Raw genomic sequence first — 20263 nt, 5'->3', positions numbered from 1 at the left:
CCTCCTCCGGCGCCGTTACAACAGTGCAACAGTCGAAGCTCGGTCTTTAGCCGCAACCGCCGCTCGGTCGCCAGCAGCCGCAGATCCATCTCAGCAGCGAAATCCCCCGGCAGCAGGTCGACGCGGGGCTTGGTTGCCGGCTTGGTCTACAAGCGAAATCTGGTGACTTCTAACCTTTGCTTATTTCATTCTTCATTCTGCATTCTTTCATTCTTCGTATTATACTAGTAATTGAGTATAGTTTGGTTGCTGGAATATTTCTTTGAATTTGTGTGAGCCTTGTATTACTTGCTGCTGCTTTGCTATTACCATCGTTTATGTCTTTATATCTTTATATTATCTTTATATTCTCTTATACTTTCGTCTAGTTGTGGCTGTGGGCAGTAATGGGTGGATAGGGTCATGTCCGAGGGGGTTGGGGCGAGGGGCCGTGGTGGGGGCGGGGGATGAGGAAAGGGCGGGAGTGGGAGGGAGGCCAAGGTTTGGCCGTGGGGGGAGTAGTGGAGGGCGTGCGGGTAGTGACGGTAGGCTGAGGGTTGGGTCTTGGAATATAGGGACCCTGCAGGGCAAGTCCATAGAGCTTGTGAAGACCCTTAGGAAGAGGAGGATCAACATTGCGTGTGTTCAGGAGACCAAGTGGGTAGGGTCTAAGGCTAGGGATGTGGATGGTTACAAGTTGTGGTATTCTGGGAGCGAGAGGCGTAGGAATGGAGTTGGCATCTTAGTGGATGAAGAGCTTAGAGGTCAGGTAGTAGAGGTGAAGAGGATCAACGATAGGTTGATGACTATTAAGTTGGTCATTCGGGGGTTTACCCTGAACGTGTGTAGTGCCTATGCACCGCAAGTGGGATCGGAGGGGGAGGAGAAGATGCGGTTTTGGGAGGCTTTGGAGGAGGTGGTGAGAGGCGTGCCTAGCTCGGAGAAGATTGTTGTAGCAAGAGATTTCAACGGGCACATCAGGGCGCTACCGGGAGGCTTTGGTGATGTGCATGGTGGTTTTGGTTTTGGGGAGAGAAATGAGGAGGGGGCTACCCTATTGGAGTTTGCGAGGCCCTTTGGGCTGGTGGTGGTGAACTCGGGCTTCCCGAAGAAGGACGAGCACCTGATCACCTTTCGAAGCGCGGTAGCCAGGACCCAGATTGACTTTTTGTTGCTTAGGAAAGGGGATAGGGCATGGTGTAAGGACTGTAAGGTCATCCCGAGTGAGAACCTTTCGACCCAGCATAGGCTCTTGGTTATGGATTTGGGTATAAAGAAGAATAGAAAGAGGAGGAGTAGGGAGTGTAGACCTAGAATTAAGTGGGGCGGCTTGACGCCAGTGAATGCGTGGGAGATAGGGGAGAAGTTGGCGGGAATGGGGGTGTGGGAGTGTAGGGTAGACGTGGATAGTATGTGGGATAGGGCGGCTGGGTGCATCAGGGAGAATGCAAGTGAGGTGTTGGGGGTTTCTAGGGGCCGGGCCGGGCACCATCAGGGGGATTGGTGGTGGAATGAAGAGGTGGAGAAGAAAGTGGGGACCAAGAAAGGGGCGTATGCCAAGTTGGTGGAGAGTAAGGACGAAGAGGAGAAGCGGGTAAACAGGAAAGAGTACAAGCTAGTGAGGAAGGAGGCTAAGTCAGCAGTCACAGCAGCTAAGACGGCCGCCTTTGAGAGCCTGTATGCAGGGTTACAGGGGAAGGGAGGGGAGAAAAAGTTGTTTAGACTCGCTACGGCTAGGGAGAGGAAGGGTCGTGACCTCGATCAGGTGAGGTGCATTAAGGGGAAGGACGGTAGAGTGTTGGTGGAAGACGGCCACATTAAGAATAGATGGCAGTCGTACTTTCATAGGCTCTTGAATGACGAAGGGGATAGAGCTATTGTGTTAGGGGAACTGGAGCACTCAGAGGAGTGTCGGGATTTTAGCTATTGTAGACGTTTTAAGGTAGAAGAGGTTAGACAGGCTGTTCGCAGAATGCGAAGGGGTAGGGCGACGGGGCCGGATGAGATACCGGTCGAGTTTTGGAAGTTTGTTGGAGAGGCTGGTCTTAGGTGGTTGACGGGATTGTTTAATGAAATCTTCAAGACGGCAAAGATGCCTGAGGCTTGGAGGTGGAGCACCATGATACCTCTCTATAAGAATAAGGGGGACATTCAGAGTTACAACAACTATAGGGGGATTAAGTTATTGAGTCACTCTATGAAGATCTGGGAGAGAGTGGTCGAGGTGAGGCTGAGACGGATAGTGTCTATTTCAGAAAACCAGTTTGGATTTATGCCTGGCCGCTCGACGACGGAGGCAATTCACCTGGTACGGAGGTTGGTGGAACAGTATAGGGAGAGGAAGAAGGACCTGCACATGGTGTTTATCGACCTGGAGAAGGCCTACGACAAAGTCCCCAGGGAGGTGCTTTGGAGATGCTTGGAGGTGAGGGGAGTACCGCTGGCATATATCAGAGCAATCAAGGATATGTATGATGGAGCGAAAACTAAGGTGAGGACGGCGGGAGGAGACTCAGAACATTTCACGGTCCGGACAGGGTTGCATCAGGGATCTACTCTTAGTCCCTTTTTGTTTGCAGTGGTGATGGATGTGTTGACGCGGCGTATTCAAGGGGAGGTGCCGTGGTGTATGCTTTTTGCAGACGATGTAGTTCTGATAGATGAGACTCGAGGGGGTGTGAGTGACAAATTAGAGGTGTGGAGGCAAACCCTTGAGTCTAAAGGGTTCGGGGTGAGCAAAAGCAAGACGGAGTATATGGAATGCAAGTTTAATGACGTGAGGCGGGAGAATGGGGTAGTAGTGAAGCTGGAATCACAGGAGGTAGGTAAGAGGGAGAGTTTCAAGTGTCTCGGGTCTGTGATCCAGAGTAACGGTGAGATTGACGAGGATGTCTCGCACCGTATTGGGGCGGGATGGGTGAAGTGGAAGCTCGCGTCGGGGGTGCTGTGTGATAAGAAGGTGCCGCCTAAGCTTGAAGGCAAATTCTACAGGGCGGTAGTCCATCCGGCCATGTTGTATGGAGCGGAGTGTTGGCCAGTTAAGAACTCCCACATCCAAAAGATGAGGGTGGCAGAAATGCGGATGTTGCGCTGGATGTGTGGGCTGACTAGAGGGGATAGAGTTCGGAATGAGAACATCCGGGAGAAGGTTGGTGTGACACCAGTGGAGTGCAAGATGCGGGAAGCCCGATTGAGATGGTTCGGACACGTGAAGAGGAGGGGCATGGATGCCCCGGTCCGTAGGTGTGAGAGGCTAGCGTTGGATGGTTTTAAGCGAGGTAGGGGTAGGCCAAAGAAGTACTGGGGGGAGGTGATTAGGCGAGACATGGAGCAGTTACAGCTCACCGAGGACATGACCCTAGCTAGGAAGGTCTGGAGGACGCGAATCAGGGCAGAGGACTAGGGCCAGTCTGAGTCGCTAGTGTAGGGAACTACTTGGTGGGGGTTTATTCCTGTTAGGAGTCCGTGTCCCATGTTTTATTATGAATCTGTGTGTTTTCCTCTGTTTTAGATTACTTATGGGCGTCGTATTTATGTTATGTAATCTTGTAACCTTGTGCTGTGCTTTACTATGTGTTTGTGTGGTACCGCGTGTCTTGAGCCGGGGGTCTATCGGAAACAGCCTTTCTACTTCTTCAGAGGTAGAGGTATGGACTGCGTACATCCTACCCCCCAGACCCCACCAGGTGGGAATACACTGAGTTTGTTGTTGTTGTTGTTGTTGTTGTTGTTTGTTCCTAAAAATAGGAAATGATGAGTTGCTATTAAATTTTAGGGTGTCACTAATTTATTTCTTTAATTTTCTTATACATAAAAGATTTTACTATGTGTGAATAAATTATTTCTATGTAAAACATACTTTGCATATTTATATATGTGTGTATATGATATATGCCTGGTATAAACTTCATATATAACATACTTTGTATATTTATGTTATAAATATAATACTTTATATAATTATGGGTATAAATATAATACTTTGTGTATAAAGATACCAAGTATTATGATATATAAATGTAACAGTTGCAGTTTAAGGTATAAATTTGTTAAATTGAACATATTTTTTTATGAAAAATATGTATCACCGATTTATATTTTTAACATATATATGGTATAAACTGTTTATATTTAAATAATATAATAAAGATGTACACAATATAATATATATAATTAAATTAAAAATGAGAATAATTTGTGATAGTGGTAAACTAATCTGCTAGATTGCTACAACTTTATTAATTGCATAAATATAGAAAACGATTATCCAATTATTAATTACACGACTATAATTCCTTAAACGTCTGTATCAAAACAAAAAAATTATTATTATTATATTATAGTAATTAGGATCATTAACAGTAAAATAATGTCTTAAATAAAGGAGAAAATTAATGATGAGAGAGAAAAAGAGATATATATTAATTAGGATAGCATTAAATTTGAAATTATAATTATCTTATTCTTTAAAACTGTCATATACATAATATTGAAAAAGTAATGCTATTAAAAATTTAAAAGATTGGGATTATATGTAATAATAATAAATGTTGAAATTAAAATTGAAAAATTGGGAAAACACCAAAAACCTATTTTTCCTTTTTCAGAAAAAAATTTCGAAATTATTTTCCAAATTTTCATGACCAAACACAAAAAGGAAAAAAATTTCATGACCAAACGGGCTCTCAAATTCACTTCAAATAAGCTCAAATTTGAAAAATAAGTTTCATGTGCGATTAACGACAAGTGTAGTAACAATTTTAACAAGGTGAGCAATCATGTCTGAAACACTCATTAAAATTGGCTAAAGTCTCGTGATATTCCATAGTAGCTTCGTCTCATTTTTAACTTGCACTATGTTACTAAACAAAATATTTTTATGTCGTCAGCATGGATTCATGAATAAAAGTCATTTCTCTGAGAGTAAGAACCAATATTCAACCATAAAATTACTCACAACGAGGATTCTATACCACTTAGTTAACCCATTGTTGATCTAAATTGAGTGGAGCTTTGCATTAAATAGAAATGAAAATGAGCACATATATAAAGTAGAGAAGAGTAGAGTCATCACTCAGATCTCAAAATCATCCTAAACATTGAAGTTTAGATGTTCAAGTGATCTCAATGAATGCTCAACTTGAATTTATCCAAGTCCAAATTTTATGATTTAAGAAGAGATTAAATTCACCTGAAAAGAGGCAATTGGCAAACTTTCTAAATAGAAGAACAGGCAATAGCTATGTATTTTAGATGCAAAATTCTCAAACCAATCCCATAATGAGACAACAATCTGATATCCAAAAACATAATTAACCATCAAAAACAAGAATTTCAAACTGCTGAAAGGCTACTCTTCTACACGATAGCATTGGCAGCACTTGCAATCCTAGGCCAAAGATCAGCACACTCTTTCCCAATAGGACCTGTGATAGCAGATCCTACCCAAGACAAAAACAGCACATAATAAGCATAGAATCATCAGCTTGCAAAATTTGATTTCTAGAATAACCCTACTGAATAATCAGGATCCCATCAAATTATGAAAAGATAGTCAAAGGACTTGTTGACCAGAACGACAAATTGCTCAAGCACATTAACAAAGACAGATCAACGCATTTAAATAAAGCTAGTGACAAAACAAACACAAGGTTAAATAAGCGTAATATGGCCTCAAAACAATCTGTGCGAGTAAATATAAGTTACCTTTCATTTCGCCCTTGGGATTCACAATAACACCAGCATTATCTGTATTAGGAAAAAAGGAGCAAAGAATCAGAAGCTAAATTCTAATATATGTTGCAAGATACTTACAAAAGCAGCTCAAACAAATTGCTAATGTGACTTTGCTAAAGAACACAAAAATAACATTTTCTTCAACAACTACAAGTAATCAATACAATATTATATACAAGAGCCGAAAAACATTAATCCAATAAAAAGTGCGTAAGTCATACCCAAGACTCTATTTTCATGCAAAATGATTTCATTTGTTACCTTGAAGTGTATAATGTATCCGTGTAACAGACAAGTTTCCAAACAAAAAGGAAACAATGAATTCCTCACAATCGGCAGAATCTCCTCACAAATGTACCAACTCTTACTCTAGATCATCATTTGCTTCAACTACCACCTAAGACATTGTTCTGATCCTTCAATATTTGGAAATATAACCCAAAACACTATCCATCCTCCTAAAATGTACTTCAACCCTCATAAAATAAACAGAAATAGTTTTATAATTAATTTAACACTCCAAAGCTATGTTGCTCCGACTCTTCGCTAATGTCATCGGGTGTGCGTCGGATACTACAAAAGTAGTGCATTTTCGGAGGATCCGATACAGATGCAACAACATTTTTTGGAGAGCCAGAGCAACTCCGCTCTAAAACATAACTACCAAGGTAAAATGTTTTCAACAGAAACTCGTAGCAAACACACCATAATCTAGTAATATAACTAACAAAACAGTGACAGATTAACACTTGTCTTTTTTTAAATTGAAATACTCATAATTAGAGATCCGATGTATGTAAACATACATAGCTTTATGCTTAATTCAACACACTAAAACTAAGTTGTTCGAACTCTTCTAAATACTTCAAAAGTAGCGCATTTTCAGAGGATCACATACGGGTGCGTTAACATTATTACATGACTATCAAGGTAAAATCCTTTCAACAAAAACTCACAGCAAACACACCATAAACTAGTAGTATTACTCACAAAACAGTGACTGACTAAAAATTATCTTTTTTGAAATGAAGCACTCATATCTAGGCAAACCCAATATGCAACAAAAAAAAAATCAGTCAGTGAATAGCAAATATACCTTCAAAGTACATGAAAACACCATCCTTTCGGCGCCACGGCTTACGCTGACGAACAATGACAGCAGGCATAACCTTTTTCCTGAGATCAGGTTTCCCCTTCTTTACTGTAGCCATAACCATATCACCCACACAGGCTGATGGCAACCTGTTAAGCCTTGCACCAATACCTTTCACTGAAATGATGTACAAGTTCTTTGCTCCGGTGTTGTCGGCGCAGTTGACGGTAGCTGCCACCGGTAAACCCAGTGACATCCTGAATTTGTTCCCCGCGGAACCTCCACGACCTACAGGTACATTTACAGAAATTGAATCATAATTAAGATTAAGATTAAATTAAGCAATAATTGGAGAATTGATAGTTGTTATACCTCTCTTCGACATTGTAGCCGGCCTTGCTCAGCTGCTCCTCTCTAGCTCCAAAACCCTAACAATGAGAGGAATGGTAGCTGGATTTAGGATTTTATATGCAGGTTATGTTACTGGGCTTTGGTCCTATGATTGTCTGAAGCTTGTTAGGCCCATTTGTGATTGAAAATCAGGCCTGTTTTATGGTCCAATGTAGGAATATTTTGATTTTTCTTCTTTCACCTTTTACTTTCAACATATAATAAATACTGAAAATTATTAACTAATATTATGCTATTCCTTAAATTCTGAATGTGTATATATAGATACTTAAACTATCATAAAATTGAGCAAATATATGCATGTATTTTACGTGACAAATCTCATATGTATTCAACGCTATATATTAATTTTTAAACATAGTTATTCACAAAATGTGGCATGAGACATCTGTCAGCGATGAGAATCTTATATCCGAGCGAGAGTTCAGATTAGTCCGACTCATCTTGATTCGATTCAAACAAATCTTATTGAATAAATTAATTCATTGTTGTATGCTTTACTTCTTAGTCAATTTATTTCTAATCGAACTCATCGTGCTTCCTCTTGACTACTCTTGAAATATAATGAAAAGATTTTTCTTATGGTGAAGAGCAGGGAGTAGGGGTGGCATGGTACGGTACGGTATTTTAAATTTCAGTGCGGTAATTTCGATTTTTGGTATCTAAAAGAACAATATCATTATCATACTAAATTAGTTCGGTATTTTTAAATTTGATTTTGATATTTTACGGTATGGTAATTCGGTAACCATACTTCATTTGATTTCTAATTACATATATTCATATAAAAAAATTATAACTTTAAATTTTAAAAACGTCTCAATCATTTCAGTAGTGATATTTGATTGACTTTCGAAATTATTTCAGTGTCGCTTAAATTGAATATATAAAATATTAAAAATTACAATAATTAAAAAATTAAATTACTTTTAAAATATAAATTAATTATCAATATCACAAAAGTTTGAACAAGAAGAATATTATAAACTACAATAGCAAACAACTTAAAATAGTACTCTCTCCATTTAAGAAAGAATGATCCACTTTCTTTTTTAGTCCCTTTCAAAATGAATGATCTCTTTCATTTTTTAATAATACTTTAATTTCAACTTTCAACATGACATATTTAGGACCATAAGATTAAAGGACATTTTGGTACATTTGACATAATTTTAATTTAAAGCCACAAGATTCAAAAGTATTCTTTATTTTCTTAAACTTTGTGTCAAATCAAAATAAGTTATTTTTTTTTTAAACGGAGGAAGTAAATTACAATGTCGAAAAAACATTATAGATTATAATAAGTAACAACTTAAAAAGTCTTAAAACATATTAAAAATATAATTAATTATCAAATTTTATCCTAGTATATATCCAAACATCAAATAACGCTATGCATGTATAATAACAGCTTCATCCCCTCCAAATTTCCTTAAAACTTGTGTAACACCAGAAAAACAACAAAAATGTACTCTACTCATGTCTCCTCCTCCTTTATCTCCATTCATTTTCCTCCATCAATCTCAAAAAATCACAAACACACTAAAATTCATCGTTCTAAGCTACACACATCAACTCCAAAAATGTCACTTAACCAAAACCCAAACACCACCAGTACTGCTAATCTCATTAACACAGTAACCAAACTCCTATGGGGTCAATCACTCCCACCACAGCTCCTCATCTCCACCGTCCGTTCTTCCTGGTCCGCCACGTGGCAGCTCATGATGTCCCAGCTCGCTCCATCCGACCCTTCCGGATCCTACACCCGACCCGCTTCTCAATTTCGCCTGTACGAATCGAATTCCCCTCCAAACAACCTCCACCTTTACGTGGGCCTTCCCTGCCCATGGGCCCACAGAACTCTAATGGTCCGAGCTCTGAAAGGTCTGGAAACTTCTATACCCGTTTCAATTGCTTCACCCGGAATTGACGGCTCATGGGAGTTTCGGGTTTGGCCCGACCCGGCTAAGGAGAAGGTCGTTCCCGGTCTGGATATAGCTAATGGGTGTAAAACACTGAGAGAGGTTTATAATCTGAGACGTGGAGGTTATAGTGGTAGATCGACTGTACCGATGTTGTGGGACGTAGAGAAGAAGGAAGTTTTATGTAACGAGAGTTATGATATTATTGAATTTTTCAATTCGGGTTTGAATGGAATTGCAGGGAATCCTGAATTGAACCTTTCACCACCTGCATTGAAAGAAGAGATTCGGAAGTGGAACGATATAATCTATCCAAACATTAATAATGGCGTGTACAGGTACTTTGCTTCGTTTCGTTTTAATTTATGTGATAGTGGCAAAAGTATAGATGTAATGGATAAAAAGTTAGTGTGTAATTTTGGAAAAAGGAGTATACTAGTACTTTTTATTTTACCTGCACTTCAGTTAATCTGTATCGAGTAATATTCTACGACCTACAAGCAAAAGTACTGGCTGACTTTGCTTTACCAAGATTGGTTGAATTAACTCGCATTGAATGTTGAGTATACTCTGCTCTGTTGTAAATTTTTTCTTAGCGATATTAGGAAATCTCATTACTGTTGCTCGCAATTTGATGTATGAATTCCGAAGAAGAGGGGGCTCTCTATTCTGAAGATAATAAAGTAGTGTGCCTTTCTTACGTTCATGTAGGTGTGGATTTGCACAAAGTCAAGAAGCATACGATAAGGCAGCAGAAGTATTGTTCAGAACACTGGAAATGTTGGAGGATCATTTGGGGGGTTCAAGGTACTTGTGTGGGGATGTTTTGACACTTGCAGATGTGTGTTTGTTCACTACTTTGATTCGATTCGATCTGGTCTATAATGTCCTGTTCAAATGCACCAAGAGGAAGCTCATTGAATTCACCAACCTCCATGGATATCTCAGAGACATTTATCAGGTACTTAAATTCCGTTCTCGCGTGTGTTTGATGTAGGAAAAGGAGCAGAATAGGATAAAGAAAGAGACTATACAAATCGGAGTATCCCATTTATAGTAAATTTAAACATTTTTCACTTACATATGATAAATAGTAAAATGGTTTGGTGATTTTGCTAATGAAGTGCTGCAAATCCAAGATAACCCAAGGGTGTGGCCTACGATCAATGAAGTAAATGACAACGATAGGAGAATAGAGGCTAGGTCCCTACAAAGACATTTCATCAGCTCTAGTCGTTGTAGCCAAAGTTATTCAATCTCAGTATCTATGCCGGGGAGTAATAGTAGGTTAATTGTTGCTCGTAAACTGCTCCAAATGTTGTCATCGTTTTGCAAAAAACTACTTATCAAAAAGAAAGTACTTGATCATTTGAACTAATGATGACAAGTCACATATGCTTAAGAAGTGTTTTACTGTTGAGCAGATACCGAAGGTTGCGGAAACTTGCAATATGGGACAAATAATGGAAGGTTACTACAAGATTCTATTCCCATTGAATCCAGGGGGCATTAATCCCATTATGCCTAGTGGTTGTGAGGATGAAGTGCTCTCAAAGCCTCATAATAGAGACTCCTTGTCATTGGATTCAAAAGTTGTGCAACACTCTGTTTCTTGAATTCAAAGGCGAAGACATCACACATTCTGTTATCGATTTTGTGTATGCGTATATACTTATTTGTATGTACAATTGTATATATAGAGTTCGAGTGCACTTCTTGTCGACGTACTACATCTTCCATTGCGTTCTGCCTCTGCCTTGGAGGCATGTAAAAAAAGATATGGATGCAATGTTTCCGTAGCTCTGTAACCAAATGAACAAGATATTGACGAATTGTTCACACGTGAAATCGAAATTATGGTCTATCCTACAAAAAGGGAAAAGAAAGAGTATGGATTATTCAAGAATCAGGTTGATTTTCTTTACATACAGGTAAGTCGGATGAACCAAGTGAAGTTCTTGTGTTGCCATTCAGTATGGAAGTTTTTGTCGATGAGCAAAATGAAAATGGCAGCATGATTAATTTCAATTTATAGAGACAAATAATGCGGACAGCTATAATGGAAAGAACTTGGCAAGCTGCAATTATGTAGGCATAAGAATGAGAGGGCAAAAACTAACGTTGTGTGTCCTCAAGCTTAACGCATGGCCAAGGCCAAGACCATATATTGCAATGGTGGGCAACATAAGCCAAGTTCTCCGGCAGCTAGTCAAATGTACTGAAAGATCCTAACATACAACAAGAAGGGAGCAAATCTAAGGCTTATTTGCCATATGATCTGCAAATACAACCATCTTAGCCCTTGTGCAGTGTATACAAGTACACAAGTTCACCAGAACCCTTCAAAGATTCTAGATAATCACGGAGCCTTCGAACTTCCAGTCATAACAGCTTTCTGGATATCACCCAAGGCCAGAAATCAGCCATAAGTTACTCGGAAATAATCACCATCCTCTCCTTGGTCTGAGTCCTGCAGGATAGCATGACACTTGAGAGCATGAAATTTGACTAGGATTATGAATGTATGACCACTTAGTTGATCGAATACTGAAAATAATAGCTTAGGCTGATTGAAGATAAATATTCTTTAGTTAACAATGGTGTCCAACTAGCAAAGCAAGATGGAAACTTTGATTTGCAAATCCAAACTGTTAACAACGATAGATAAACCGTATGCTCTGGAAAAATACTTACTTCTTGGACGTTTCATTCGGCAGAACTTGCTAGCACACTGGCACTTAAATGCTTTTACTGGATGTTCATGGTCATCAAAATCAATACCATAATCCTGCAAGAACCAATCCAATGTTAGTCCAGAAAATATAGTCAAATACCCAAAAGAAGCGCCGTGGAATCAAGGCATGATCATCCTTCCAAAAACTAGATATGTTATAAATGTTGACACACCATGACTTATTTACTTATCTTTCATGTCACATCAGCAGAGTTTGACAGAGTCAACCTCTTGACTACTATCTTTTCTCTGTAGAACTTCATTGAACTGGTATAATCATTGAACATGTTGATATAAAACGCTTATTCTATTTCTCGAGGAGTATTACTATTGACCATCTTATTTTCATACACGTGGCTTGTTTAAACTACGAGTAATTTAGGATTTTCTAAAAAAATAGTAAGATAAAAAATAGAAAGATTGTATCCAAGAAACTAATTCAGTTAATTTAACTTTCGGCACCAACACTCAAATTAACAGTTTAATGATGAAGGCAGAGTATTAATTACAGTTCCAAATAAAACATAATGAATATAGAAATTTCATATAGCAGACCCCAATTAGTTTGAGGTTAAGGGTAACATACTCCAGTACTCATAATGGATGAAACTGTATTTTTCTAAGTCAAGATGGACGATCCATAATAACTAATCTAATAATTTCCAAATACCTAACTGACAGATATCCCTTTTTTTGTCAATTCTTGGCGGTTCTCTTTATATCAAGCTACACCATACAGGATAAATCACATTATTTAGAGTAGAAGTACTCACAGTTGAGAAGAATCTATCCATCTTAGGCTTTTTCTTAATAAGAAACATGGGTTTATTCTTCTCTTTCTGTTTTCTCTTGCGGAGAGGGGTTGGCCAAGTCATTTTGTTATTTCTACTACAAACTTGCGGAGAGGGGTTGGCCAAGTCATTTTGTTATTTCTACTACAAACCATGACAATCTCTTGCAGACAACTTTTATTTAGGTAAATAAGCTGCCCACAACGGAGAACCTCATCACAAACCCAGCTCATGAGGGCAACATAAAGAATGTAGCTGAAATCCATTGAACTTACACGATATTTTGCATATTTATTTAATGAAATTGGCAACATTATTTCTACAGAAACAACCATGTTCAGATATAAATTGAAATTCTATGCATTTCTCTCTCTCTCTCTCTGTATATGTGTGTGTGTACAAAGAGAGAGAATTTATATATAGATATTATTGAATAGACAGATTTCTTTAAAGCAAAGGATAAAAGGGCAGCACAATACAATGAGCATGAGTGAACCAGATAAACCCTACTCACCCAAGTTAGCTCTTCCAATGCCTTAACCTTTCTTGTGGTGAAAAAGGCAAGCTGCATCAAGAAACACACAAGATATCTCAAAAAAACGTTAGTATGAAGATCTAGGAATACAGAATATTGAGGACTACGTGAAAATTCAGAAGCACAATGTTCCTTACATGATAGTAGTGGTGATCTGGAGTCTCTATTTCTACTGGTATTTCAACCATATTTGAATCATAACATCTGGACAGGAACAAAATAAAAAATATCAAACTGACACAGTTTAATAACATATTTACACGTGATGCCAAATATCTAATATATATATTTCTTTTGAACATTGGTAAATTGCCAAATATCTAATATATAATGCATAGCTTTCTTTTTGGTTAAAGTTTCCTTTCATTCTTTTGTTTCTCCCTCAATTTCTTCTTTTACTTTACAAAAGGGGAGTGAGAAACAAAGTGGATGCTGACAATGTATTATCATGCAAATTTCTAGGCACACAAATATGTATGGTAGCTTTAGAAATAGAGTAGTTAAAGGTGGCTAGATTCAGGAATATGAAAAAGAAAATGTGAGCAGAATTCATCACAAATGATCTGAAACTTTTATGCCGACTGAACATGGATATTCAAGTAGCGGTTTTGCGTCTTTTGCAATATGAATCATCAAATAACCAAGAAAAGAAAAAAGCTCTTCATCAGCAGTTGTGAAGTTAAAATTAAGAAAAGATCCAGAGTAACTTAAGTACGTACCACCTGATAGCTGAACCACTAGTTAAAGTACATCACTTATAACTCCTAAGAGTACCAAGTAGATAAAAAAAATTGGTGCAAACCTGACATCCAAAAGGAAGTAGGTAGGGGGAGAAAATCTGCAAGAAGACAGTTTAAACCTGAGATCCTACTATGTAAACATACCTGTGATTGATAAACCTGGCTACATTCCCGAAAAATGTCGCATCCAAACAAAGGGCATCGTCATCCTTTAAGACACCCTCTGAACCCCAGTCAGCATCAAGTAGCACGGGATAAGAATGTTCCTCTCTATTGGGGCTTTGTGAAACACGATCAAAAAGTTCTGCATTGGTAAGAACTTCTCCAACATACTCACAAATAAAAGCACCCCTTGGAAGATCCTCAAGGGTACGTAAGCCCCATCCTTTCCCATCAGGAGTCATAAACACCTGAAATAAGTAAAACCAACAAAAAAGCTAGATGAAGTTAATACTGGATATCAAAAATTGTTTTAGTAGTAATTGCTAAGAAAAGAAAGTGATTCCTAAGAAGCTCAAAAAGAAAGCAAATAAAGCAAAAGTGTGCCTCAGAATGTAATGCATGAGTTACTATTGCAATCAGGCACATTACCAAAGACCATTGCAATTGCAACCGCAACCACAAAACCATTGCAACCGCAACCACAAAATCTTACCTGTAACTTGCGGCTAATACCTCGCTGTACTACACGATTCCCACACTGTTTATCACAGCCACATTTCCACCAACACTCTTTGATGAAGTTCCTCACTAGATGACCTTTACAAGGTTCTATAAAATCCTCATTTTTCGATCTTTCCAATGGGCATTCTTTGCAGAAGAATTGGCAGTGCTTCTTGGCGTCACGATTCATAGAAATGCTCTCTTTAAGAAGCTCCTCTTTAACAAGACCTTCTTTTGTATATGCAAAATCACCACCAGATTCATATGCGCATGCACAAGGTGTGGACAGTGACAAACAATCACCAGAGCAAGCTGAACAACTGTTGTCATCTCCAATACGAGCCAGAGAGAAGTTCAGATATGCATTCTGGAAAACCACATTATGAGCTATGTAGTTAAAGGATGGAGGACTTTTATCATTAACTTCATTCACCAATGAAATCATAACCTGCTCTTGCCCCTTGGTTATATCTCTAACAATACAAGAACCTGTTTCATCTTGAGTTGATTCACACGGAGCCACTGGACTTTGAGAAGTAACATGTTCAAGAATATCCTGATCATTTTCTGGAGCACTACCACAGTTCTCCACAGATGCTATTTGGTCAGTTGAGGCGCCGTTGTTGTGAGTGTTACGAGGAGGAGGGAGTCGTGATTTCTCTGGTTGAGCCTTCCCAGCATCAAGTTCTAAATTTTTAGATCCACACAGAGCCGCTGGATTCTCAGAAGTAACATGTTCAAGAATATTCGGATCAGTTTCTGGAGCACTACCACAGTTCTCCACAGATGCTATTTGACCAGTTGAGGCGCTGCTGGTGTGACCATTACAAAGAGGAGATATATGTGACTTCTCCAGCTGGTCCTCCCCAGAATCAAGTTCTAAATTTACAGATCCATTTGAAGAAACTACGGCCATGCTTCTATAACCAATGTCATTTTCTGCATCCACATTTGCAGTCTCTAGCAATTCATGATTGTACTGAGTTCCCAGTTCCAAAAAGCACTCACACATGTCTTTCATCAGCTTCGGCACAGAAAATTTTGGGTCCAGGACTTTGAATGGTTTAAGACATTTATCCTCCACCAACTTCAGAACAGCCTCTAGACTAGGCAAATGGAAGTCTGATCTACCAAGAGCAGCCTCACAATCTATAGAGACTTTAACCTCTCCAAAAGTTGAGGAGGCAATATCTATGTTAGAATAACACACATTCTGCGCTTTTACTAGTCCATGACTTGTTGCCAGTCCATTTGAAGAAGTTGGAATGTCCTTATTTGCTTCTCTTCCGCGTCTCAGTTCTGCTGCTGAGGTTTCAGAAGTTTCTGGCTGCTTTCTCGAGGCATTACTATTTGAAGAACCTTTGTTGTTTGATGGCTCTACATAATCCAAACAATGACTTTTAGAAAGGAGAACAGTAGCTAAGATATTACCAGGAAACTTCCCAAGAGACATCCACTACAGACAAATATAAGATTTTGGAAATTTGACTGAAATGGAGTTTAAGAAATAGAGGAACTTTAACGCAAAAGCTTAATATGTATGAAGTACAAAAGTACCCTTGTAGTAGGGTCCACACACATCAACATCAACGAACGTTAAGAGCAAAATGGGCAGTAAGTATTAGGAGTTCTTGAATATAGAAAGGTGTCAATATTTTTTAGACTGAGCTACTCAGTCTTCCAGACCTGAAACATTAGCTGATAGAGTAAGAACTTGCCGAATACAAAGGTATCATTCCAGAAAATAAATTAGTAAACCATTCCAGAGATGTCATGTATTGATCCTAGCTCCTCAAAAGAGAAAATCACTAGCTGTACTTGCTGCAGAAAATTTAAACTAATATGAAGAACTTAAACTAAGAGATGATAAGGACCAACATCCAGCTGTTTGAGATAATACATACCAGGGTGAATAATAGCAAGAGGAACCTCAAATTGTGGCATATCAACAGTATATGGTTCATCCTTAGGTTTGATGATAGCATGAGAACCCAACATTTTGACGTCAGATTTAGTCTTCAGCTCTTTGAGGTTTGAAGCATGAGAAGCTTTCCCAAGGACTAAACCTTTCTTCTTGGACTTGATTTGAGGTATCTGACTTCCCCTCCCTTTGAGATGATTCTTCAAAGAATTAGCATTATTTTCCAATCTGTCAGCACTATTAGGCGAGACTGGTTGCTTCCCTTTGTTTCTAACATATGTCAGACATGGGGCAGACTCGGACTCAGCTGCTGCACTTCTATTATTCAGCTGAGGTTCTTGTGAACAACCCTGGGAATTAGTTCCAGATAGTTCATCTTGCTCCTCCACTTCCTTGAATGAAGTCCCAGCTGAAACAGCACGAGAATTGTTGTTAGCAGAAGATGAAGCTTGAACTTCTTGATGTCTTAATCGCGACCTCTTTAAGGGTCTTTCAGGCTCCTCATCCACTGCTTCTTCCTCCAAATCCTCCTCTTGCTAGAAACATGACAAGGCACCAAGATAAGGTAAAGGGAAATGAGAGAAGACACCAATAAGCATCAATATATAAAACACAGGGAACCAAAATATTACTTGTACTTCAGTATTCTCAGGCTTCTTACTTTCTGTTGCCTGCAAAAATGATGCAAACGACAAAAAAATCAATCCATATCACACAATAAAAATGCTTTGTATAGAAAAGGAATGGAATTTCAGGGTAGAATAGAAATGTGTGAGAAAGCGAAGAGAAAAAAGGATAGGTTGAACCTCTGACTCCTCTTTCTCAAATATAGCATCTGCAAGTGCTCTATAATTCTCTGCTTCAATAAGCTCCCAGTTCTTGTTGTACAATTTTACAAGACTCTTTAAGATTGGCTTCACCTTTTCTTGGGAGATTCCAATATCTTTCATAGCACGAAATGCTTTCGCAACTCTTGGATTGCTCGGCATTTTTTTTTCTTTTTGTGGATTTAATAGCAACTTCCAAATCGATCAGTGAACCTACATCATACCAGACTACATGTGAGTGGAACATTAACAAAATTCTAACAAAGGAATTCAAACTCAAAATATAATCTAGGCTGTTGTACAAACAGGAAAATGAGGATAACTGCTCAGACTTAATTTACTTTAGTGTTTTGTTTTTTTAATTATCTTTGTCATGACAATAGAATTTGAATTACATAGACCCACACTCTCCTGTTTTACCTTGGTGACTCAGCATAAGGAAACATGACTCGGAGACGGGGACAATAAAATGGAGGTAATATATACAGAACGGGAAGTGAAAGAAACTGCACCTGTTCATTGATAAACTGTAATAAGTGAAACATATGCAGTACCATGACAATCACGTCCAAAAAGCATAATGCATCCCTCGTCCAAAAGCAAATATGCAGCTTTAAAACTTTCACTAAGATTAGTGACAAACTTTCTTAAAGAAGATTTCTGATTTCCTATTCCTAATCACTAAAATATTCACCTATACTGTCTGCATCATAATCATAGGCAGTTTGCCACCAACTTCTGTATCTCTTCAAGAAAGACTAACAAAACAAAACCTTTTCTCCATAACGTCGGACCAAGTAGTAAAACATCATCAAGATTCAATCATTACATCGAAACACACACCTTAACGCTTATCGTTCTAAGCGCCACCTAAACAATGTGTCCACTTTGTGTTGTACCTAACTTCAGGGTTTCAGTACACCTCAACCAAGCCTTTATAGAACTGCCCAAATATACTGCACCATCAGCAACCAACCGTTAGATTTCAAGATATGATACAAATAATTATCTGAAATTTTCTAGCAATAGACCGTGACTTTTCATTTATTTTTTTAATCCGTCAAGTTATATCACATCACCAGCTTGTTTTTTTCTTTCTTTCTTTAAAAGGGCAGCCTAGTCCACTAAAGCTAAAGCTCCCGCTATGTGCGGGAGAAGGGAAGAGCCGGACCACAAGGGTCTATCGTACGCAGCCTTATGCTGCATTTCTGCAAGAGGCTGTTTCCACGGCTTGAACCGGTGACCTCTTTCTTTCTTTATTTATTTATTAATTTTAATGATAAATCTAAACCAATTTGTAGAGACACACTTATTTTTTTTTTTCTTTTTTCTTTTTAGAAAGGGAATTCATGTAAACAATCAAAGAACAAAAAATGAAGATTTAAGGAAGAACTACAACAGCTCAGTCATACAGATAAACCTCAGCAAACAGCAAACTTTATTACTACTAAATTTGTTATATCAACCAAGAACAAAAAATGTATACTAACTTCAAAGAAAGATCAACATTTTAGTGAGTCACTTAAAAAGATTAACACATAAACATCAAGAAACTTGAGAAATAAATTTTAACAAATAAGCATTCCTAATTACTTAAACTTTCATGTGCCATGCAGCAATTAATCAAAGCAAACGGGTCCACTTCGACCCATGACCCATAACCCAGACCCACACAACTCAGGTTTTGTAATTAATCATCTACATTTTCAAAATAAAAATTTTAATTTTTACTGTAACATCCAAATTAGTAGTACACCATAACTACCAGCCATTTTCATTGTTCACGCCCATTTTTTTTTTGAAAAAAAAAAAAACGATGATATCGAAGTTGAAAATCCTCTTCGGTAAAGCGGATATCAAACACGGCATTGTATTCCAGTACACGGAAATTAGTGTTTTCCTTTTTACCTACCCTATAAAAATCAATTTTTTAAAAATGAAGGTATTTTTCGTCAAATCAGAGAAAAAAATAAAAATAAAAATTGTGAGATTAAAAACTTGAAAAAAAAAAAAAAGAAAGAAAAAGAAGAAACGTACAATTCGATTTTCCTTTAGAGAATTTGAGAAAAAAAATAGTAGATGAATTTTGTTGCAAAGAACTGAGTGGAGCAATTTTGGCAGATGAGAGGGAGAATTGGGGCTCAAAGTGTTTATATATTTGGGCCTTGCTAATAAGGGCTTGGGCTTGGGCCTGCTTTGAAGAACCCCTTTTGTGCGATGTGAAACGTGGCAAATATTTAGGCTACAATTACAATTTTAAAATTTGGTTAATTAGAGCTACAACATTACTTTTTATTATTACACAATATCCTAAATCACAACATTGATTCCAAATATTTCATTTTTGTAATTTCTATCTGCAATTCATATACATAACTCTATCTTTCCGTTTATAGGCTTTTCTTTGCCGTAGAAAGTGTCTACAATTAAAGAATTACATTCAAGAGATTATTAAGTTTGAATTTACTACCATGTTTGGATCAAACTGTTCATCATCATTTTTCTACTTACTCACAAACTCCATTAGCGATCTTCTCCATTCAAAGATTTCCTTCACTTTGAATCCCCAAAATTCAATCTTTTCAAACTCTATACTCACAATTTCACTATTTTAACGAAACTGAAAAATTTCATCTTGAAGCAAAACTCTAGCGACGGTGGTTTTTGCCTCTTCTCCCTAAAATTGACACTCCTTCAACCCTAGAGATTCACTCAAAAACTCCTTAAATTTGCATTTCTTCATTCTTTACACTTTATACTTTCATCAATTCCGTCTCCGCCTCACCCTTTTTTGTTGTATCAATCATTAATTTTGATAAAAACAAGATTTGAAAATTTCCTGCTAAGATGAATAATTTAAGTTAAGTTGTTGGTAGAAACTAGAAAAAAGGTCATTGACGAATCTTCA

General features: G+C 38.0%; 3 protein-coding genes across 4 annotated transcripts; 1 reads left to right on the top strand and 2 right to left on the bottom strand.

Annotated features, from left to right (window-relative positions):
- Nucleotides 1-5201: 5201 nt before the first annotated feature.
- On the bottom strand, nt 5202-7339 carry LOC107875308 (60S ribosomal protein L23). The gene is made up of 4 exons (XM_047414289.1): nt 7181-7339; nt 6812-7096; nt 5686-5727; nt 5202-5420 (listed from the first exon to the last, which is right to left on the bottom strand). The coding sequence occupies exons 1-4, from the start codon at nt 7191-7193 to the stop codon at nt 5338-5340; spliced, it is 423 nt and encodes a 140-aa protein (XP_047270245.1). The 5' UTR covers nt 7194-7339; the 3' UTR covers nt 5202-5337.
- A 1245-nt stretch (nt 7340-8584) lies between these two features.
- LOC107875310 (glutathionyl-hydroquinone reductase YqjG) lies at nt 8585-10867 on the top strand. Its single transcript, XM_016721974.2, has 3 exons — nt 8585-9482; nt 9856-10105; nt 10569-10867. The coding sequence occupies exons 1-3, from the start codon at nt 8686-8688 to the stop codon at nt 10758-10760; spliced, it is 1239 nt and encodes a 412-aa protein (XP_016577460.2). The 5' UTR covers nt 8585-8685; the 3' UTR covers nt 10761-10867.
- A 337-nt stretch (nt 10868-11204) lies between these two features.
- Nucleotides 11205-19499, bottom strand: LOC107875309 (probable inactive histone-lysine N-methyltransferase SUVR1). 2 transcript variants are annotated; one of them, XM_016721972.2, is made up of 11 exons: nt 19393-19499; nt 17868-18311; nt 17335-17568; nt 17161-17199; nt 16512-17064; nt 14600-15984; nt 14089-14354; nt 13342-13408; nt 13184-13234; nt 11839-11932; nt 11205-11614 (listed from the first exon to the last, which is right to left on the bottom strand). In XM_016721972.2, exons 3-11 carry the CDS (start codon nt 17515-17517, stop codon nt 11589-11591), a joined length of 2664 nt encoding a protein of 887 aa, XP_016577458.1. In that variant the 5' UTR covers nt 17518-17568; nt 17868-18311; nt 19393-19499; the 3' UTR covers nt 11205-11588. The 2 variants fall into 2 exon arrangements, with proteins under 2 accessions (XP_016577458.1, XP_016577457.1); XM_016721971.2 differs by having other exon boundaries at nt 18199-18311.
- Between the last annotated feature and the right edge of the window lie 764 nt (nt 19500-20263).

The sequence above is a fragment of the Capsicum annuum genome, chromosome 6, assembly GCF_002878395.1.
Source record: "Capsicum annuum cultivar UCD-10X-F1 chromosome 6, UCD10Xv1.1, whole genome shotgun sequence".
In the NCBI taxonomy this organism is placed as follows: domain Eukaryota; kingdom Viridiplantae; phylum Streptophyta; class Magnoliopsida; order Solanales; family Solanaceae; genus Capsicum; species Capsicum annuum.
This window is presented reverse-complemented; position numbering and strand designations above follow the sequence as displayed.